This window comes from Mustela nivalis (assembly GCF_964662115.1).
Source record: "Mustela nivalis genome assembly, chromosome: 2".
NCBI classification, from domain to species: domain Eukaryota; kingdom Metazoa; phylum Chordata; class Mammalia; order Carnivora; family Mustelidae; genus Mustela; species Mustela nivalis.
Window position 1 is genome coordinate 124,974,554 of NC_139021.1, and position 23,442 is coordinate 124,997,995.

Sequence of the window (23,442 nt, forward strand, 5' to 3'; positions counted from 1 at the left end):
CTCAGCACGTGGTCAACAACTGATACACACTAGCTGTTATTACTGGAAGAGATGACAACTAAAGTTATTTGCTGAATTACCTGTTGACAAATTTTGCCACCATCATCACTGCTGTGTCTCCTTCTCTAGTCCCCTAATCTTTGTTAGTCAGGCAATGACAAACATGTTAGACTAGTAACTAGGGGAGTCCTTCATTCATACCAGCTCCTGCCCTTTCCAAACAAGGACACTCAATCCCAGAGACGTTGCCCCACCTGAATAGAACCTCACACAGCTCATTAGGGGGTGAAGATGGCTTTAGACCTCAGGTCTCCACATTCCCAGTCCAGGAATAGGGCTGGAAAACCCTGCCAGTTGGAAGCCTGGCCCATTCTCCGATATGGCTCCAGTCTAACCCAACCCAAGGGAGGAAATAAGTAATAATCGTCCTGGGTGGTAGAGGCGCAGGGCACCTTGCTGTAAATTGTCTATTTTTAGCCTCTCTATAAGGCCGCCTCTCTGCAGACTCACTCAGGCTAACAGACTGCTGTGGGATTTAAGGCACTCTCCATGGTGTTGCTTGGTGGTTGCCATGCCAACAAAATTTAACAGAAATAGAGTTTTCTAGTAGATTATTCTGGTAGAGGGTTTAAAGCTAGATTAGAGTGCCGACTCTGAAGCTGAAACGAAGCAAGCAATTAGTAATGGAACATAGTAGGCATGCCATTATTCTTGTTGGAGAAACAGAATACATAAATGCAATTAGGTGTGTTAGGGAGATGAAGATGTAACAGCAGAGAACTTATCTGCTACATAAAGTCAATACTTAACGTCAGTCTGGAGCAAGTTTACTCATATCCTTCCTCCCTGGATTTTCATAATTACCTGACATTCTGTGTGACACGATTTGTCTGACTGAAGAGGACTGCCTCTGATCTTCAGGCCACTTCCTAGCTCTGTCACTCAGGGGTCCAAGGGCACACAGATGCTAATCTGGGGTCCTCCTTTGATCTGGGGAGCTTATTCACATTTGAAAGGGTCTGTGTTTGGTCCTTCTAAAGTCACTTTTTGGCAAATGTAACCACTGTATTTAGTAAAGTGCGTTTGCCATTTAGAAAGCCTCTGTGGGTCAAGAAACCTGTATTTGAAAGGCTGTCCTGGTCGCCATGAGAAGATGCTATTAGACAAGGAGAGAGGCAAGGCAGCCCATAAATCTCCATTCATAAATCTCCATTCAGTTCTCAGGGCTTTCAGCAGGATGGTCTGACAACCCTGGCCATAGTCTCTTTCCCTTTTTAATGAAATCTGTTTTCCCCAGTAATCATTTTGCCTTCCTTCCCTCCTTCCTCCTTGCCTATTCTTCCATCTTGCCCAGAGTATTTTCCACTCCCCATCTCTCTCTTTGACGGTGGCAGTGGAAACAGCCTTTTGGAGTCTAGACAATTCATATCCTTACTATCTCTGATGCTTGTAAGTGGTGTGACCTTCAGCAACTTTCATGACATCTCAAGCAGCATTTCCCCTTGTGCTACAAATGTCTGCCTTGAATGGATTTTAACAACAAATTGTTTCTCAGACTTCAGTGGATATGAGAGTTACCTGGAGATAGGGGGAAATGCAGATTCTCGAGAATCATACCACATAGATTTCAAGTAATTATTCCAGGTAAAAATTCCAGACATCTGCATTTTAACAAGCTTCCCAGACTTCAAGAACCCTTCTCTGAGAAACATTATATATCGTCATAAACACTCAGCAGGAAACATGTTGTAAATATTCCAAAGGTGGAATGATCATTATTCATTCAGTAGACATTTATTGAACATCTACTATGTACCTGGCACAATTCCAAGCCCTGTAGCTATGTCCTACTTAATTTCTTTTACTACAAATTTAATTTGTCCCACTTATCTATGCCTTGTCCATCCCACTAGCTGTAAGATCCTGAAGGGCAGGATAAAATAGCATAATGTAGTATAAAAGAACATACATATTGGGAGACATGGATTCTAATCCTGATTCTATTACTTACTTGCTATATGACTTCAGGAAAATCATTTTCTCTCTCAGAATTTTATTTTCTTGTCAGAAATTGGAAAGGCTGTGAGAATAGTGATTAAAATCTGGAGTTTAGAGTCCTGGCTCTAATCCTTTCTAGGTGTGTCATTTTAGGAAAGTTAGTTAACTTTTTTGAGCCTCAGCTTTCCCTTAAGTAGAAAGGGAATTCATTTCAACATTTATTCCTTCAAAAAATATTTACTGAGCACTTTGTATGTGACCAACACCGTAACAGGTACTGTGAATATGCTGGGAAGTAGGACAAAGTCCCTGACTCATGTAGCTTATGATTTAATAATGGACATAAATATTAAATAGGTAATTCTACAAATTTTTTCCATTGTGATAAACTCTGCTGTGGTAAATTTTACTAGCAGGAGCTAAATGGCTGGGCAGGATCAGGGCAGACCTCCTGGGAATGGCACCACGGAAGCTGAGCCCTGACAGATAAGTAGGCATTATCCAGAAAGAAGGACCTGAGATGGAAAAACTGAACACTTGGAGGAGGAAAGGAATACCAGTGTGGCTGAAACCAAGTGCACAGGGTCCCCTCTCCTTCGCAGGTGTTGGATCTCCTGGGAATGGGACCACGGAAGCTGAGCCCTGACAGGTAAGTAGGCATTATCCAGAAAGAAGGACCTGAGATGGAAAAACTGAACACTTGGAGGAAGAAAGGAATACCAGTGTGGCTGAAACCAAGGGCACAGGGTCCCCTCTCCTTCGCAGGTGTTGGCAAGATTAAATGAGATAATAAAATGCTTAGCACAGTGCTCAGCGTAAACACAATGATCATGGAGATAGCACACCTTTTGGTTTGTTGTAGACAGTAAATGAAGAAGTACTGTGTAAATGAGAGGTTCTCAAAACTAGTGTTCATTAGAATTACCTGCAGAACTTGTTAAACCACAGAATGCCTGCTCCCACTTCAGAGTTTCGGATGTTTGGTGTGAGGCACGTAATTTGCATTTCTAACTAGTTACTAACTAATGCTCATGCTGCTGGTTGGAAGTGGGAGGATACCACTTGAGAGCAAGTGGTGTAACTGTAAGGTCCTGAATGTCTATCAAAGTTGAGTTTCCCGCAGTGCTCAACTCTATTCCCTACATAGTACAACCTCTCCATAATTATTTGATACTATCCTTGATACTTTTAGGGTGAAAAAAGGATATTGAAAATCCCTATCCTTTTTTTTTTAAATGGGAGGAACTCAAGGACCAGAGGCAGGGAGCTAAGAAATGGGAGGGGCCTGAACCCTAGAGCCTTTTTTCTCAAGGGCTACATTTGGTCTATTTTGTTCTAAGGCTTTCCCTGTATGCTCCTCTCATCCGCTAGATGACCAAGATGAGATTGCCCTCTGATACATGTACATTTCACACTTAAAAATATTTTACTAAGTGAATTGGTTTTTGAAATAAACATTTTTGAGAGGGTCACGGGAAGAATTCAATGAAATATAATCTTTTCAAAGAGAAAGCACCCCAGCACAACAGCCTATACCACCCTTTATGTGGAAGTGAGTGAGTATTTAGTTCCCATTCTCTTCGTTTTTGTTTTGTCGTTGTTGTTGTTGTTTTGTTTTTTAATAGATGCATAGGCTTCTCTCTTGTACCTGAAATAACCAGAGCTGATTTTATCAGTGTTGTTCTGGGTCAGAGGGAGTGTTTTACCCTCACAACTTCATTTGATCCTCATCAAATGAGGAAGGTAGTTCCCCATTATCTCTTTCACAGATGAGAAATCCAAGACAGAAAAGTCCAACTTGATGCAGATCCTAGGAGTCAGGATTTGAATCCCAGCATTAGGATTTGAATCATGTCTGACTCCAGAGCTTGGGCTCTTAATTACATAAACAAACAAAATCTAAGATAGTCATCGAGGTATTCACAGCAGAAATAAAATCAGCGTTGAAAGCAGCAGTATGGCAAACTCTGAGAACAGAGACACCCTTAGGAGTCGAGAAGATGCATTGAAATAACTAATACGGATGAACAGAATCTCTCTTTCTAATAAGAAAACCCAACAGTAACTTTTACCCTGGTTTCATACTTCAAGAGTTAGACCAGGAATACCCTGAAACAGGTTAAAATAAGATGCTGAGTCATCAGGGTCTTTCTGAAGGAAAGAAACCTCCGTAGGATGAGAGATCTTCGCTCCTGCGGGGAGAGGCAGGAACTGGATGCCTGAGGACTCGGGGAGGGAGGAGGCGTGTCCCTCACAGATCCGGGAGAGGGCGTTGGGGGGGGGGGGGTCTTCTCGCTTTATTTATTCACAACCCACATACTTCACTAGATTTAGTTCTGCCGGTTAACATAGCACCAGGATGCTCGGCTGGTAAGGCTAGAGGAGACTCTAGGTTATTCGGGGACATTCTCGTCCTCGTTGCTTAGGAAGAAGTGGTCCTAAAATGAACCACCGGACCTTGCTGCCGGCAGATTAGCGAAGATACCCAAGCCGCGCCTCATCCTCACCCACACTCTCCCGCTCCCCAGTAACTGTAAAGTGCAAAAGAGCTGGCCGGGGCCTGCAGAGAGCGCAGCGCCTCCAAGCCTGGCACGCTTTTCCCCTTCCCTCCCCCCGGGGAGCGATCCCGGCGTCTCCCCGCGTGATGTCAGTGGGATCCTGAGCCCCATCCCGCTTCACGGCTGGGGGCGGGCAGACGGTGCCTCCCCACGCGGAGCAGAGCGGGGTGTCGCTCGCGGGGCCGCGGCGCCCCAGGCCCAGCCCCCCGCCCCCGGGCGTCCGCTCTCGGGCGCCGGGGTCCCCGGCAGCCGCGTGCGCCGCCCCCGCCACGCTCCGCCCCGGACGCCGCGGGTCCCCGCGCGAGGGTGCGCGGGGGGTGGGAGCGGGCCCCGGCTTAGCCTGATTTACGGCTCTGCTGAAAACCGCTTCGCTCCCGCAGCAGTAGCACCGGCCGCGGCGGCAGCAGCAGCGGCTGCAGCTGCAGCAACAAGTCGGGTAAGTGGCGGCAGCTGGGCTTCTGCGCCTGCGGCCCGGCCCGGGGGGCGCGGCAGAGGGGGCCGGCCGAGCGGTCCCGGGCTGGGGAGGGGTCCCGTCCTCTCCGCGCGGCGGGGAGTTGCGCCGTCGGCCCCCACTTGCGGGAACTCGTGCGCGCACGAATCCACTCTGGCACCTGAGGGCTGGCCCGCAGCGGAGCGGGGGCGGGGAGAGCCGGGACCCTCGGGGCAGTGTCTTTGCCAGACTGCCCTGGGCGGGCAGAGGAAATTAGGGCTTTTCCGCCAACCCTGTAGATTGGGGTTTCCGCTGGGCCCTTGAAAGCATGAGTACTCCCAGAGTGTGTGATTACCCATTTCCCCATTCAGGGATGCCAACCCTTTCCCATTGCCGCCTGGAATCCTGACTTCCCCTGCCTTCACCTCTCTGCTGCCGTTTCAGCCAGGGTTTGCAGCCTATCTTACGGCCGGAGTAGCACAGGAAGAGGTTTTCCTACCTGGGGGGCCAGAGGTTTATTAACCTGGAGGCTTTTCCTAGCTGGCTGGGGACGGTTTGGGCCTCTGCTTTTCGAAGAGGTTGAGGTTCCAATAACAACACTTTGCAGGTATAGACCCTTAGCTGAGCTTCCTCTTTTTGGGGCCCAAGTCTTGTTAACATTAAAATAGAAGCCATTCCTGGAGGGAATAGATTTGCCCCGCTTTCAGAATAGGGTTGCTAGCAGTCATCTGTTGCTAGGGCTAAGATAATAAATTCTTACAAGGAAATAAGAACTTCCTGTTATTAAAAGAGTTATGCTGATACCTGCCAGGTTCACATATTGGCCATCTCTAAAGGTTATCATATTAAAACAGGAACAGAGATGAGATAAATCATTCAGAAAACCATATCTTTATAAAGTCTTGGCCACGGCCATGGCCCCTAGTGGGTCAAAACGTATTTGATATCTTGAGTTTCCAAATGTCAGTAATTCTGGAATATGGAGACTGTCATTAAAATAACATTTTGCTTTCTGGCATCACAGCAATAACTGAAAGCAAAATCTCAGGTTGAAAAATTTCCAGCTGATTCTGTGTTTAATGCCACTGCACCTAGCTTGAGTAATATCATTCTTATGTTTGAAGAAAGATCGCTGAACTCGCTCTCTCGGGACAGTTTTGACAATTCATGTGAGTCTTCCTCATTTTTGGAATTCATGCTTATCAGGATTGTATCAGTAAAATAGGGCACAGATTTGCAGTTAGTGCACTCAATTCGGGAGGGCAAGAAACTTGAATTTCACTTCTGGAGCTGCCATGTTCCATCTGGCTTTGAATTCATTACTTTACCTCCTTGCTCCAGTTTTCTCATCTGCAAAAAGAGAATGTTATCCACCTTCTTTATCCTGGGCAGGGGTTGCAGAGGCTGGCAGGCTTTTTCCTAAAGGCCAAGGAGTAAATCGTTTTGTCTTGGCAGGCTGCAGAGGTCACTCACCTTTGCCTTTAGTGCAAAAGCAGCAGTAGACAACACAGAAAGGATTTGGCCCACAGATTGTAGGTTTTAATTTTAATGTGAGACATTATATACCAAAGGCATTTGAAGCCAAAGGCCTCTGCCCGTGGTGTTGATGAGCGGGCCACAAGTGTTTCAGGAGCATTTTTTTTTTTAAGATTTTTATAATTTATTTCACAGACAGAGATAGGCAGAGAGGCAGGCAGAGAGAGAGGAGGAAGCAGGCTCCCTGCTGAGCAGAGCCCGGCTTGATCCTAGGACCCCAGGATCATGACCTGAGCCTAAGGCAGAGGCTTTAACCCACTGAGCCACTAGGTGCCCCTCAGGAGCGTTTTTTAAACAGATGCGTGAACTATCTGTTTTATGTTGCCCTGTTCAGGACTCGAAGAGTAATGCAACAGAAGGCTTTTGAGGAAAGCAGATACCCCTGGCAGGAGTCCTTCGAGAATGTTGCTGTGTGCCTGCCATTCCGCTGCCCGAGGTGTGGAGACCATACCAGATTTAGAAGTCTGTCCTCGTTGAGGGCCCATCTGGAATTCAGTCACAGCTACCAGGAAAGAACCCTCTTGACCAAATGCAGCCTCTTTCCGTCCTTCAAAGACACAGACCTAGTTACTTCCTCAGAACCCCTGAAGCAGGGAAAACTGCAGGGCACCGGCCACGTGGTGAAGCAGAAACCCAGCTATGTGAACTTGTACAGCATCTCGCACGAACACTCCAAGGACAGGAAGCCATTCGAGGTGGTGGCCGAGCGGCCCGTGTCCTACGTGCAGACCTACACGGCACTGGACCTGCGTGCAGACTCGCTGGAGGGGCCGCGCTCCAGTCCTGGACTGCCCACCCCGGACACCAAAGCCGCTTTCGAAGCTCATGTCCGAGAAAAGTTCAACCGGATGGTCGAGGCCGTGGACAGGACCATCGAGAAGAGAATCGATAAGCTCACCAAAGAGTTGGCCCAGAAAACTGCCGAACTGTTGGAAGTTAGGGCGGCCTTTGTGCAGCTGACGCAGAAAAAGCAGGAGGTGCAGAGGAGAGAGCGGGTCCTGAACCGCCAGGTGGATGTGGCGGTGGAGATGATCGCTGCGCTGAGGCAGCGCCTGACCGAGTCAGAGGAGGAGCTGCTGCGGAAGGAAGAGTAAGTGGTGCTGCACCATCGCTTTAAGCACCTCCCCCCGGGGTACGGGCACATGTAAAGTCAGGATTGGTTTTTATTGCTTGCAGGTACCTCGGCTGCCTTTCTCACTGATACAGTTGAACTCGGGACCCACAAGGCTTTTGATACTATTTTTCCTCTCTGTGTATAGTCTGCGAGCCGGCAGCAGGAAAGACAAAATATGGAGTCCCTTCTCGCCTTGGAAACTACAGCACGTTTTGAGAGAGAGGAGTAGTGGGGTCTATGCATGGTGGGATCGGTTCCCAGCGCTAGCTGGTGAGCTGGGGGAGGTGAGTGGGCGGGCAGAGAGGGGGCTCTAGCCCAGCCATTCCTTCTTGGTAGCCTCCGCCTAGCAGAGTCAAGAACATGAGATGCTGTCTTGTTCAAGTATAAAAATATGCTCTGAATACCAGTAATTCTGGCTGCTTTGCCATTTTGGATTATCTGCTCGTGTTAATTAAATGTTGGTAGCTGAGAATCCATTTAATTATAGTTTTTATTTGGAAGAAGCCGACATTAGTAAACCCAGAGGAGACTTTCTGATCCTGCTGGCTTCTGTGATTTTAGTTTGAGAATTTTCTTTTTGTAGAATGGTATGACTAGAGTCAGTCAGGCCTGTTCGCACAGAGTTGGCAAGTGGTTTTCACAAGATAGAGGTGAAAGACATCGTACTTGGAAAAGCATTTCCTCATCAATAACTATGGCTTCAACTCAAACTAGAAAAGCTTACCTAGTAATGCAGTGTATTTCCCAAATGCAGAATGTTAGATTTAATTTTAAATGGAGGCTCAGAATTTGTAGAATCAAAGAGCATAAAAATGGATACCCTAGGAAAAAGTAGGAGCAAGGTTTCAAATAATCTGGATTATATTATAGAGATTGACTTAATTTCCTACTTTCCGTGGCTACTAGAACACTTCTACCCTGTATTATCTCTTAAAATGTAGTAGTTAAAGCTTCTCTGTTTGGTTTGAGGCTGAGAAACCCTATATATTAAAGAGACCATTACCTAGTGTCACTAAATACCTACATTGTACCTAGAGGGAAAACCTGCTCTGATCATCTAGAAATTTTTTTAATTACCTAGTGAGCACAGATTCGAATCAGCCATGGATTTACTTGCCTTTTAGGGAAATGATCTGTAATGAAAAATGTTTCTCTCTGGGCTTCTGGAGTTTCCTTGTGGGAAGTTGTGCCATGATGAACTATTGTGGCCAGCAGGGTGATTAACATTGCATCATCGGAAAAATGGCAGTTGGGGTTCCCTATGTGCAAAGAAAAGCTTAGAATGAAATTTGTGGTGTTTGTTTGGTTGAAGAGCAGTGAATTTAAAAGGAAAATAAACTTCACATATTGATTTGTCATATTTTACTTATTAATTACACAAGTAATAACAAATGTGGGATTTGGGCTGGTGGTTGCTGGGAAGGAAGCCAGTATGATGGCAGGGAGAATCCTATAGTTAGATCTAAGTTATTCTCAAGGATCTAAATTTTATTTGGCGTTGTGAGTTCAAAAGTGCTTTATTATTAAGAACATCTGGTTGACTTTGTAAAAGTGGGACATGCATGGATCAATTATGATAATGTTAACCCAGTGCTAGCACCTGAGGACCAATTGAAAAAGTAATACATACTCAAAAAAAAGTAACAGGGTAGAATTGTATCTGTTAAAAGGGTCCCTTCCTCTCCAACGATACCCTGCTCCATCCTCCAGAGAAAGCTACGATTTAGGTCAGTGAATGTCCTTCTATAGCTTTCCTGTGTAGATACAATCATATGTACTTTATACACGGACATACTATATTCTCCCAAATGGAATCGTGACATATACTGTTCTGCCACTTGTGCATGGAGTATTTTTCGTTTTAATGTGGTATGTTGCAGGCATCTTTCAGGTCCTGAGTATAGGATTATGTCATTCCTTTTGGCTCTTGCATGGTATTCTGTGGTGTGGATGCATTCATGCCTGATTCCATTAGTTTGCTATTAATGAATATACGGTTTTGTTCTGTTTTTCTAGTATTAAAAATAATGCCTCAGTTAACATCCTTATACATACATCTTTGTTCACGTTTTTGTGAGTATATCTGAAGATAAATTATGAATTGGTTTTTAGTATGTCATTTTGGACAGCAGGGGAGGAGGGGAAGCAATAGTATTAAACAAACAAAAACAAAAACTTTAAATGAAAATATAGTGAAGCTGCCTTAAACTTTTAGACATAAAATTAACAAAGTCTCCATTTTTTTTAAGCCTTCATTTGGCCTGGCTTGTCAGTTTCTGTATTCAAGTCTCAAATAATCACTCTTTCTGTACATAAAATAACACTGAAAGAGTCTTGTTTCCAGGAAGGACACTAGAGCTCTTGGTCTGAGAGGGAGACTATGGCCAGCTCTGTCAGGGTCTGTGGTGTTCAATCTCCCTGACACCCGCCTCTCCCCCCAAAATGGGGACGGAGAGCAAGTCAGCTGCCCATCTGCCACACCATTGAAACCGAATTCATTTGACTAGATTTGCCTGCCTGGGACAAGGCCCTTCCCTCCTCACCAGCCTCACAGTGCTGTGTCATGGACCCAAGAGGTGACCTCTTAGTTATGGGACAACCCTATTTGGCCAGAAAGCAAACCAGGGGCTAAACCCCTCCAAATGAGCTCTCAAGACTCATTTGTGAGAAAACGCAGGTGGTTACAGTCCTAGTCGATGTGGATGTCAACTTGGGGACCCTTTGAGACCCAAATGGGAGATTCCATTAAAAAAAAACCCGAACACCTACATGAGACTCTCTTGCATATGGATTTTTTTTTTCCATCCACTTTAAAAGCCTTTCAAGTGAGGCTTAGGAGGCACACTTGGTTATGGATTTTGCATGAAGCTCTTCTGCTTACGGATTTGTTCTCTCAACTTTAAAATCCTTTCTTTCAAACTGAAATGAAAGACTCCAGGGCTGCTTCTGCCCCGAAGCTGTCTATAGGCTGAATCACCGTGCATTGTAGAGGCCGAAGTAAACTCTAACAGAGGAGATGGGTTGGATAGGCAGTATCTTGTACTTTGGGGCTGGTGAGTCTCATTGTACCTCTGGAGAGAGGTGTCTGTAAGTCTCTGGAGCACAAATCCAAGGGAGCTGTGCCCATCATCTTCGCAAAGTCTCTGCAACTTTACAAGTCCTACTGAAGCAGGTATTTACTTATTCAGGAGTTTTCAGAGCTATAAGGTAGCACTGCCCATAATCAGGTAAATCAATCCCAGCCGACCTTGCAGTAAGGTATCCCTTAACAAGAGAGGACGGACTTGGATGGTAGCTGAGTTGTGGTTGAGTCGGTCATCCAAGGTTTGGAGCACACCCGTGCAATGCCGTGAATCCCGAGTATTTCTGTACCTCCCTCTGGTGAGACTGGGAAGCCCTACCTGAGCACCCGTGATGGGCCGGACACTGTGCTAGGGGCATACGGGGAACAAAAACTCTCGCTGTTTTCCTCTAAGGAGCTAAGATCCTACATAGGAAGAATAAAAGATCCTGCAATCATGTCCATGTTCAGACCCAAGGTAGCTGAGCAAGTGCTTAAATACAAGGTATGGTTTCAAGTTGATAAGCCATTAAAGAACAGATTTTTTTTTTTTTTTTTTAATGTGGAATGTCCACACTGAGAAAGTGAGGAGGAAGGGCAGTGTTCGCATCAGTGGCGTTGAGGAGAGTGACGTTGAAGGGACAGCAGGAAGAAGAAAGACTGTTAGAGAGGGGCCCTGGGGAGGTCGTGTGATTTGGGAACTGAAAGGTATTCCTGTCTCCTTCAGGATAGCACTCTCATTTTACAGAAGTAGAAAATAAGGCCCACAGCAGTGGAATGACTCGCCCAAGGACAAAAATTTGGTAGCACAGCTGAAATCGAAACCCATATTCCCTCTCTTCTGAGTGCTTTTCCCATTAATTCACTGTGTCTCAGCCAGACTTTTGAAAATGTGGTATTTGCCCAAAGCGTCAAGACTTATGTAATACTGAATCTGGCCCATTTTGGAATGGGCTGGCTTCCTTGCTGTTTTGAGAGAACTGCTATGGTGACATCATTTATTTCTCTAATGAGATTAAAGCAAATGTCAGCTGGCATCAAAAGTGTTGGGAAATAGGGAAATGCTGGTGTCATGAGTGTGGTTACACTATTCAGCTTCTGGAATACCAGGCCAGGTCTTTTTAACTTGACTCTCTGAATGTCCATGGCCAGTCAAAGTGGAGCACGTGCCACAGCCAGCCCTTGATTGTGATGAGGGGCCCCCTTGTAATTCTGTCTCAACTCCATCCTACTCCCTTGCGAAGTCTGATAGAGATAATCCTTCCCTTCTTCTTTCTTTATTTGCCCTGCTCTCTGCTGGGAGTCAGCCCAGGAGACAAACCTCGCACTAAGTCCCTGCCGAGGGCCAGATACTGTTCTAGGTCATGGGTAGAATAGCACGTGAGTCCTGTTTCTGCTTTCATGACCGCAAGAGGCCAGAAGGTAAAATTAAATGTTAAACGGATCCCTAGGGACATGATGAAAGAGGCATAAAGGGTGGCCTGAGCCAGGTAACCGGCATTTAGGTTTCTATCCTAAGCTTGCTGTGGGATGCTGGACTTTTAAAGGTAAGTTTGACTTGGTAACTTGCTTTGCACAGCTAAACCCTCTTGCCATTTAATTACAGCATTCCTATTTTTGATCAGCGAAAGCAGTAACAACTTGGTCTCCAGATGGATCCATAGCTAGGAAACAGGCCAAGAAAAATCATGTTACATGTAGGGTTCAGTGGGACAGGGAGGGGTCTGTTTGCTCCATATTTTAGTGTGTTTATGTAAATGAGGTCCTCTCTTTCCAGGCTGCTTTCCCTGCAGACTTAAAAATAATGTAGGAAAAACTGGACGTCAAACATGTCCTGTTCGGGATGATTAAAGGCTGGAGACCAAGGAGAATATTCCATTTTTCCTTGTCTAGTGTCAGTCGCCTTCTCTCTGGATTGAGGGCCTTACATGTAGTGTTGATCGACTTAGTACCAGTAGGAGTCCTTTGACTTTCTCATTAAAGGTATTTTTAAGCTCTTAATGAGAACTATATACGTTTTGGTTTAGTCAAAGAAGCCAAGAGAGAAAGTTGAGGCCAGAGGCCAACAAAAGTAGAGATGGCCTGGCTTCAGATGTGCCACAGGTGCCGATTCCACGGGGGGTGGGGGTAGGGGGCATGGGGGTACGCAGGAGCCAGCCCTGAGCTCCAGGTTGGCAGCCCAGCTCCCCGCACTGGCTGGCGGTAGACTTCAGCTTCAGGATTTGCTTTGCGGCTGACATCACGGTCTGTCTGAGGTGTTCTGTGATCAATAGCTAGCCTATTTTTAGCCAGAGGTATTTTTACCATTTCACATACCTCCAAAGAGGTTCATAAATCAGTAATGTAAAATGAAATTTAAATAACTTGGTAGAGCTTTGCCTTTGGGAGGAGAAGCTGATTTTTAAGTGTTGTTTAGAATGGAAGAGAAGCATCCATTTTCGATCCCACCCTCGGTCCTGTGAGAGGTACCTGTATTGTGGATTACTTTTTGGTTTTATGCCCCCGTACTTGTCTAGAAAAAGATAAAAAGAAACCTCAGGCTCTTTTCGTCAGTTAACGATTTTCAACTAGAGATGGACTGTACATTTCACGCACTCAGCAGAAATTTGTTGTGCGCCTATTGTGTGCTGGACTTGTGTTTGGTGCGAGGGTGACCACAGTGAAAGAGGCGGCAAGGTCCCTGACCACACAGATGTCCCAGTGGAATGGGGTACATGGCATGATTGGTCCTCTCTGCAGTGTGCGTTGTGACAGGGCGCAACGTTCTGCGGGAGAACACAGCAGGTCACCCACACCTAGGCATGTGTGGGAAAGCTTCCTAATGGGAGAGCCCTGAGGTCAGAAGACTCCTTAAGAACAGGGACTAGGGAAAGGCAAGGGGAGAGACCCTAGTGGAAAAACGGTGTGTGCAGAAATAAGAATCTGACTCACAGCCAGGATGAAGGGAGATCCCTGGTGCTGGAACGGAGAGGGAGGTGATGTGCATTTATGAGGCCCAAGGGGGACATCAGGCTACAGGATGGCCCTGAAAGCTGGAAACATAGGGAAATAACTGTAAATTACCGTACATGATATGATCAGTGTGTTGTCTCCTATTAACAGTGCAGGGTTCGATGGCTATGTAACATTGTAGTGAACACCACAGTGCACATAATCCCTCTGTCTCTACACCTGCTTCTAGAGTAGTTTCATCCCATGAGAGTGTATATCTTTAATTTTTCTGAATTATCCTGTCTTTAACCCACCTCAGAGGAAGAAATGGAAAGGTTTGATCTGTAAAAAAATTAAATATTATCAATGTTTCAGACCTTATGGCTGTCCTGTAAATGGATAAGTGCATGGGGGGAAAATACCTGATTGCACTATAAGGGCTTTTTCACTTGGTGCCCCTCTGTTTCTGAATCTCAAGATATGGACAGATTTCTAGCTCTGCAAATCATTCTGCGTAACAGTGAGCTTCAGGCCAGTTTCTTTTCCTATACTGGTATTTCTTTCTTTTTTTTTTTTTTTAAAGATTCCTGTAAAATCTTTTTTTTTAATTTTTTTTTAAAGATTTTCTTTATTTATTTGACAGAGAGAAATTACAAGTACACTGAGAGGCAGGCAGAGAGAGAGAGAGAAGGAAGCAGGCTCCCTGCTGAGCAGAGAGCCCGATGCGGGACTCGATCCCAGGACCCTGAGATCATGACCTGAGCCGAAGGCAGTGGCTTAACCCACTGAGCCACCCAGGCGCCCCGCATACTGGTATTTCTTTCTTTAGTACCAAATATGGATTTTGAATAAGCATATTTTCCACCAAAGCTTAAAACCTTGAGTTCTCTTATATTTAACCTCTTTAAAAAATACATATAAGAGAAGTCAAAGATAGGGCAGGAGGTAAGGTAGAATCAGTTAGCTTCCCCAAAGCTGGTTTGCACCACGGCCTGATGGGATTTCACACGGGCTCCCTCTGTCTTCTCACCCATCTGGCCCTCCAGTCTTCCCCCTGTATTCTAGGTCACAGGGTTGAGAACCTAAAATAAAACCGCACAAGTGTCTTCCTCTTCTCTCAGATGGCATGGTGTTATTCTTTCTCTTAGTCATTCAGTTCAGCTTTGTAATTACACATTTATTTCAGTATTTGTTTCTTTTAATGTTTGCTTCTCCCACGGTATCCAGGCTTAGCACACCACTAGCCTGATCCAGCCTGCTACCTGATTTTGAGGAGCCTGTGAGCCAAGAATTTTTAATTCGAAAAAGAACTCAAGAGAAAACTAATAATTCATGACATATAGATAGTATACAAAATTCAAATTTCAGTGTCTGTAAATAAAGTTTTATTGTTACACAGCCCCTGTGGTTCTTTTGTGCTAGGGAGAGTTGAGTAAGTGTGACAGAGACCAGATGGCCTGCGGAACCCGAAATATATACTCCTCAGTCCTTCCCAGGAAATGTGGGCTGACCCCGCGTACCGCAGTCAGCTTCTCAAGGATAGCCGTGGGTTCACGAAAGCCCCAACACTAAACCCAGTACTAGCTAACATTCAATAAATGTTTGTTGAGTTACGGAATAGCAGAATAAATAAATGTGCGGGCTGTGACCGCATCCTCCTGGGCTTGCAGACCGCATTGTCCACTCCGCACCCGCGTTCTGAGATTCAGGAGCACTTGTACCGAGTGGGGCAGCGTCTCAGATTCCTTGGCCCGCCTTCTCCTTATATTGCTAAAAAACAAAAAATACCTGAGGACCCCCAGAAGTTTTGTTTGCATGAGTTTTATCTATCAATATTTACTGTATTAGAAATTAAAAGTTAGGGGCACCGGGGTGGCTCAGTTGGTTAACTGTCTGCCTTCAGCTCGGGTCTTGATCTCAGGGTCCTGGGATAGAACCCCGCATCAAGCTCCCTGCTCGGTGCGGAATCTGTTTCTCTCTCGCCGTCTCCCTCTGCCTTTCACCTCCACTCGTGTTCTCTCTCTCTTTTTCTCTCAAATAAATAAAATCTTACAAAAAAAAAGAAAACTTAGAAATTTAAAAAACAATTATTAATTTATGTAAAAATAATAAGAAATCTATTGCTTGTTAGCATAAATAACATGTTTGTATAAAAATAACTGTTTTCCTAAAAACAATTTAGCAGAAGGAGTTGCATGGTTTTATAGGTCTTGCAAATATTTGTAATATCTGACTTAAATAGAATGCAGCTGTACCTTGTCACTTTTGCATTTCTTCTGCTGCAAATCTTTTGGTTGAAGTAGATGAAGGAAATCCAAGCTCACATATATATGAAGTAAGAAAAGGGAGGTATACTTTAATAGCTTCTTCAGAGAACAGAAGATTTTCTGCTTGGCTACTATGCCAAAAGTTGACAACTGGTAGTTTCTTCAAGATTCATCAAGATATGAGATCTGAACTCCTATCAGGGAATATCTTGTTCTTCTTTGTATTGAAACCCATTAGTATTTCTTCCACTTTGAATGGTTATTCAACGGTTTGGTCTAATTATTAAAGTGCTTATAAATGCAATGTGGTTAAACCTCATTCCTTTTCATTCAGGAAATTCCCAAGATTCCCTGGGGAAATAGGAAATGTTTCTGGATATTGTTAGTCCAGAATGAACAGGATGTGAAAGGAGAATCAAGTTGTACACACAGGCTAGTCCCCAATTAGTCACTGGGTTTGGTAACCGTTTTTATCTAATACACCCAGACATATTCTCAGCACGAGGCGCTTCTCCAGCCATCGTCTGATATAACATCGTATTTAAAATGAAATCATCAGGCTTCTTCTGTCTTTTCTTTTTCTTTCTTTATTTTTTTAGTTGATGTGAACCACTCATAAAGTGAAATTATGTTAGTATTGACGCCAGGTTGGTTGAAAAATGCAAAGGGTGTTAACTTCTCAGCTTCAGGGCACAGGGTAATTGGGTGAGGGAGATGTTAGAAAAAGATGCTTCTTTCTGCGACGTGACATAGCTCCCCAGGATCAGCTAGGAGCATTAATGTTAATTTGCAAAAGTTTTATATAGAAACGATAGCAAAACATTCCATGATTTAAAATACAGCCATAAACTGTATTGCACTTAGATTTGTCTTCTTGCTTTTGAGATATTAATCCTGTGGGATTAAGTTGTCAAATATTGCTGTTTTACATTTTAGGCGTTACAGCCTGAGAACCCCACATAGTAAATATTGCATAGAGAAAAAAAAGACTGGAAAAACATACTAGGATGTTTTGGGTGTTGGGATTGTGGGTCATTTTTTGTTTCTTCCTTGTCCTTTTAAAATACTCATTACAATGAATACATAGTGAACATTATGTGTCATGTATACTATCGAATGATGGGCTTAAGCAGAGAACAAAAAAGCTGATTTGGCCCTTGCTCAGTTTTAGATCTTTCAATAGGTCAATTTTTATGTTTCCCAAATAAATGTAAATAATATTTCTATAATGAGGAAATTTTATTTATTTATTTATTTATTTTATTTATCTATTGCCTTATTTATTTATTACAAACCAAAATGAACAGGAAAAAAATTGGCTCTTTTTTTATGTTTTTCTTTTGGGTAGGGGAGAGGGTTGTGGGTTTTGGCTATTTTCCTGAGAAGTACAGTTTGGAGACCTGTGTCATGATTCAGGTGTCATATATGAATATTACCTAAATATCACCTATGAAGTTTCTACAATGGGCTTGACTCTGAATGAATGGAAGCCTTTTTATCGGAAAGAGGAAGGCATAGCTATTTCCCGGGCTCTTTGTTCTAGTGGTACTTTTGATCTAAAGGATCTATCTAAAGGATCCCAACCATTCCTTGGAGCCATGAACAGCTGTGGCATGCTGGACGTAGCACCTGGATGGACCCTCCATCCATTATTTTGCGGCTAGGTAAGGTTACTTAGAGGCGGATCAAAGCTGAATGACGGTAGAGCTTGAAAACTGGCCAGTCTGTGGCCTGAACAGCTTGGAAAATGCACTGCTTCCATGCTGGGTTCATACAGAAACATCTGGAAATTAACTTGAAACTTGATGATGGGAGAAAGCTCCTTTCCAAAGGGATTCATTTATTTTATGTGAATATTTCTTAGCTACTGAAAAATACTAGAATTATTAAGGAATTGGGGTTTATATTTGATCCTGGCTAGGAAACTAGGGAAAAAAAGGGGGCTACTATGATAAGCAGTTCTGTGATGCATTTCATCAGAACCATCTCCTTTCTATTTTTATAAATACATAATTTCCAAGGTTTTGCAGAGACGTTTGACTCTGAAGGAAGTGTCAGAAAGGTTTCAGTGTAGCCAAGTGTGACTTATTTATGAGAGAAAAAAATCACAACTAATTGTAAAAGCGAGTCACTGACTGGTTGTAAGAATAAAGGAGCAAGAAACCACTTTTTTGCCAACACCTTCTGCCAGACTTCCTGGGTCAGGCTTACCTGAAGTCCTGCTCTCAGGAAATGATGGAGCATAGTGGAAGGTGCAGAGACGGCAGTGGATTTCATCAACTATCTAGAACATGAGGTTAGATGTTTTCCAACTGGGATTTCTTAATCTGAAATGAAAGAGGCTGGGAGGAGACTGAGCAGTCTTTAGAATCTTGGTTCTGCATATGTTGAACGTGGCCAGAAAAAGGAGGGGGTACTTCTTGACAGTCTAGAGAGATCCTGAAGGCATATACAAGAAGTACTATAGCCAACAAGTAGTAAAATGATGGCATTCATTACCCCTGGTGGTGTGCATGACAGAGGGGAAGGCCGAAAGGATCTTTATAATTTCTTATAGAGAACTGGATGAAGGGAGTTGTGATAATATGTTGGTCGTGCTGATTACCTGGTGCTGAGAATTCTCAGGCCAATCACCTGTGTGTGTGTGTGTGTGTGTGTGTGTGTGTGTGCGCGCGTGTGCACATATGCAGAGTTGCCGGTGAGAATGGCTACCAAATAGTTACAGGTGATGGTCTCAGGATGATGGGGTTTCAGATGGTATTTTCTTCTTTATATTCCTCCTATATTTGAATCTTTATAAAGAACAAATTTCATTATAATTCAGGAAAGTGTTGTTTTCATCCATGCATTAGAAATAAAAAGATATCAAATAGTAATAAAGTTATTGCAACTTTTCTGGGTCTATAAATGACAATGAATTATGCGGATAAAGGAATATTGTTTGAGATATTTTGTTCAGCTTTTTAGGGGAAGGGCAATCTGCATGTGCATTCTTCTTTGTCAGCTAACATAGCCTTCCTGGTGGACCTTGAGTCTACTTCAGGATGACATTTCTTGGACTGTTTCACTTTTAGTTCAAAAATGCATAATTGGACAAGATGACTCATTTTACACCCTTCAGTGCTCAGTATGCCCTTTCGTTTCCATACCTTCCCTCCCTGTGCTCTCTTCTCCCCCAGCAGCTAGACTTTTAAAATGTAAGTTAGAACCTTTCTCAAAAGTGTCCACTGGTTTTCCATCTCATTTATAAGAAAATCTGGAGTCGTCACAGGGGCCCCTGCTCCTTCCGTCCTCCCCGGTCCCTGCCTGCAGCCAGGCAGCCGTCCTGTCTGCCTGTTCCCATAAAGGCCTGGCTTACCCTCCCCGTGAATCTTCCTGGCTTATTCCTTGTTTCCTTCAGGTATCTGGTCCCCTCTTTTCCCCTCCTGAAAGTGGTCCCTGACCCCTTTCTGAAATACCACTCATGCTATCCCTCCTTCTGTTACTTACTGTCCCCTTGCACACAGTTTCAGTTTTCTCCCAGCACTTATCACTCCTAGCCCAGATATTTATTTGGATATTCGATAATGACCCTCTCTTTGTACTGAAATGTAATCTCAAAGTGTAATCACCAAAACATCATGTTACCTCTGTTGTCACTGCCGCGAGCACGCTGCCCAGGGCAGTGTCCGACACACAGTCAGCTCTCAGTAAGTACGTGCTGAAGGAATGAATTCCTGTCTCATTTCTCCGCTTTGTGTTCTGACACTTTTGCCTTGCAGAGAAGTCGTTACATTCAACCATTTCTTGGAAGCAGCAGCTGAGAAGGAGGTTCAAGGGAAAGCTCGGCTCCAGGACTTTATTGAGAATCTGTTGCAGCGGGTAGAGCTGGCCGAAAAGCAGTTAGAATACTATCAAACCCAGCAGGCCGCTGGCCTCTGCCGAGACATCAGCGAGCACGTGGTAAGTCACACAGGTCCAGCCACCATGCTTGCAGTCCTTGGGTTTGGCGAGATTGGGTCAAGGACAGAGGAAAGGGGAGCTGGGGAATGACTTTTGGGAAACCTCTCGACATCAGCACCCGTCATCCCTGTGTATGAGGTGATACAGTGAAGCCCAGACACCTCCCTTAGAAGTTAACAAAATTCCGGATACATGGTTGTCTTCACCTGACCCCTCCATACCAAGAGAAATAGGTAGAGATATTTTTTATATTAAAGAATAATAGAGTTGGAAGTGGCCGAAGAAATCATCGGTCCCAACCCTGGTGCTCAAGTAAACTAGAAGGAATCATTACTCTGTTCGGAATCTCTTTAAGGAGCTCCTAAGAAAGCTTTGGCCTTTCTCAGTAACAGCAAAATCTAACCACATGCCTCTTTTTTTTTGTTTTTTTTTTTCCTTTAGAGGAAGGGCAGCACCATCCAAAAGTCTCAATAGGTGAGACATTCTTTAAGTAGATTTTCAAGAAGTCTTAGAAAATTTCACAGGTTATAGTTCTGTAATAAATATTTGCATACAAGTTTATATATTGTTTCAGGGACTTGAGAAACCCCTGGAGCCCAGATAGGAACTGTGGATATGGCTGAAGGTTCAGGTTCTGCTAAGTGGCTTGATCGGGATTCCCTGGTCTCTTTAGGGGTGGAAGGAGGTATAAATAATCGCCCTTGAGATGAGGGGGATGGGTGGTCCTATTTGCCCTCCAAACAGTTTTTTTTTTTTGGTATCAGTAACAAGGCCAAAGGAAGGATTTTTGAAACCCCAAAGTGGTTTATAACATTTTCATGATCTGTTTGACTTTATTTATGCTTAATCCCTTTCCCAAAGATTTTAAAACGATTCTTTTACTTACCCCGCGAGTGGACTGTACCTATGAGGGAAAGAAAAACAGGGAACATTTATGCGAACCGAAATGTCGTTAAAGTTGCTACTGGTTGTTTAAAAAGTTTAGTTTGAGCATTTTGGAAGCCAAGATTTAAAGGAAACGTGATTAAATAACAAAAGAAGGAATGAGATGACCAGCAGGTGGATAAAAGAAAGAAGGCGGGAGGGACAGACGGGCAACAGGAATAAAGGAGAGAGGGAGGAAGGAAGAAGTGAAGAAATGTTATGCAATCTTACTGTAATGTACACTCAGCATTAGAGCAGGGCAGCAACGGGAGCTCTAGAACTTTCCAGTCAGGAACAAAAGTGGACAGGAAAAAGTAAGTGTGTTACTTCTGTGTGGTTCCAGTAACTGTAATCAAGGCAGGTTCAGCCACCTGATATGTTTATTATTTTCCTGTTGGTGTCTGTGGTCTCCTGAGAGGGAGCTTACACTTCCCTCCTCAGGTCTTCTCTTACCTTCTTGGGAAACTGTGAGGCCAGTCCCAACTTGTGTAGCAGGAGGGACACTCTGAACCCTTCCCTGCCTTCTCCCCATCCTGCTCTCTACCAGGAGAGTGTGCAGCATGGGGTCACGGGGCCTAGATGTGAGGTGAGAAGGCCTGGCTTCCAGATCATTCCAGCCCTGCTCCTTATTTTCCTGGGCCTATAAATCTTCTATGAAACAAAGCAGTTAGACTAGATGCTCGCTAGGGTCTCTGGCCTCTTAAATTCTCTGATCGTCACCTGACTTGAGTGGTTAACAATTCTAAAATAAAAATGTAGCCTGAATACTTTTAATATTTAGGTTACAAATAACCCAGAAATGGATAAACGTCTACTGTACTAAGCCAAGAGGATCTTAAAGAAAGAGAGAAAGTAATGGAAGGCAAAGAGGAAGGGAAGAAGTCTATCATTCTCTCTTATTTATATTTCTGTGCTCTTTCCTCTGCTCAGTTTATTTTTCCAGCTTGAAAATTAAACATCTTTTAAGAGACATTGCCAGTGATTCTCTTCTCCAAGCTGGTACACGCCATCAGAAGTTGGGCAGGTCTCACCTCTCCTAGTCAACTGTGTAGGTATGAAGTTATGTGCGTGTGCACACGCATGTATACACATAAATACATAGATGTACAGGCACACATGTCCACACACAACTCTAGATACAAATAATCAGGGAATTAATCCATGCATATGCCTTCTGTGTCTCAAACATGACATGATCTGCCCTCATCAGACTTGATTACCCAAGGAAGAATTGACTGAGTGAAATACAGGAAAACGCCATTAAGACAGTAGTGGGGAACATAGAAGTGAGAACTGTCTGTGAGTAGGACATGGTCAGGCTGCAGTGACTGTTGTGGGGACGGTGCGTTGCCCTGAAAAGACCCAGAATGAGGCCCTTTGTTTCTGGAAGGATAGAGCAGAGATGCACTTCCCCCGTGTTCATGGAAGTCCTCCAAACTCCTCTCTGAACCTTACATAGCACATCCCCATTGCCGACCCTCAGACCTTTTCTCCCTTTTCCCTCAGCTCTTTAATCTGAACAATAGACACGCACCTGTGAAATTAGGAACACTGTCTTTGATGTAATGCAAGTGCTAAGTCTGGCCTCCCAGGGTTCCTGTGGCCTTCCACACACAGAAGAACTTGGATGCTTTTAGCAGGAAAAGCTTCGAGTCCTCGCTTTATTGACTGACTTGGCCCAGCTTAGTGAAGGCACAGAGCAGTGAGGAGCCCTGGCTTCTGGGGCCTCAGCCCCTCCCAGGAGAGCTCCTTGCTCCTGTGTGCCCTGAGATGGAGCAGAACATTCTGACGCAGGCCCTCCATGCTGCAGCTCAGGACAGCCTGGAGTGCCGTCCCCAGCTGACCTGACTCTTCTTCACCATGAAGGCTGCACGGAGAAGCGCTGGCTGTCCTCTCCCTTCGTTTTCTCATTACCACCTCCAGACAGCAGTGAAATCTCTAGATTGATGTATGAGGTTCTTCTTTCCAAGGTGCGTTCTGGCTTTAAGATTCTTTTAGGCCCTAGAAAAATTCCCCCTCACATTTAGTAAAGGCCTCTTCTGAAATGATGTTTCGGCATCTGTATTTCCCCTTAATTCTCTTGAGCATCTGTGTTCTTTTTCACCTGGCTGATTTCTAAAAACATAACATGCTTACTCTGATATTTTGTCTTTGTGCTCTAAAAAATGCTGTCAAATTAGACATAAAGTGACCTAATATCCCATCTGCCAAAAGTCACGCACAGACCTGCTCAAAAGGAAGGTTATGAAACAGATTAAGTGTTGCATTTAGTTCCTGCAGGTTGTAAATGAAGGCTAGCAGCCATTTATTTAGTATTTGTTTACTGGGAACATAGCACTTACTGGGTGCTACAGGAACAGGGTGACTGAGGAGGGCGATGACCCCAGAAACAAGTCCACAAGTAACTAGGATGATCTCAGAGGCTGATAACCCCTGTAATGAAAAATGTAAGAATGTGTACGAGTCCCTCCAGGTCAGGAGATGCCTTGCAGACGAGAGGCTGCGTTTGGACTGTGACCTGAATAACGCGACCAAGGCGGCTCTGTGAAAATTGGGAAGTGACTTCGGAGGGAACAAGCTTGGCACATCTGAATAATGAGCTGAAGCCGGAGATGCAAGAAGGTTCCAGATCGTGCTGGGGCTTCTGGGTCACATAAGGAGTTTGGATTCATTCCAGAGCA

At 44.3% G+C, this 23,442-nt stretch overlaps 1 protein-coding gene across 4 annotated transcripts in view; it reads left to right on the top strand.

Annotated features, from left to right (window-relative positions):
* Positions 1-23,442, top strand: part of ZNF365 (zinc finger protein 365) — a 54,265-nt gene that overhangs the window by 24,328 nt on the left and 6,495 nt on the right. For 3 of the 4 annotated variants that reach the window (XR_014309046.1, XM_082721232.1, XM_082721230.1), the window contains exons 2-3: positions 6,857-7,612; positions 19,657-19,837. Coding sequence is in view for 3 of the 4 variants with exons in the window: in XM_082721232.1 (XP_082577358.1) it covers positions 6,857-7,612; positions 19,657-19,837 (937 nt within the window). In the remaining variant the exon portion in view is untranslated. Of the gene's footprint in view, positions 1-4,328; positions 4,993-6,856; positions 7,613-19,656; positions 19,838-23,442 lie in introns of those variants that run through there. The other variant, XM_082721231.1, reaches the window with a different exon arrangement.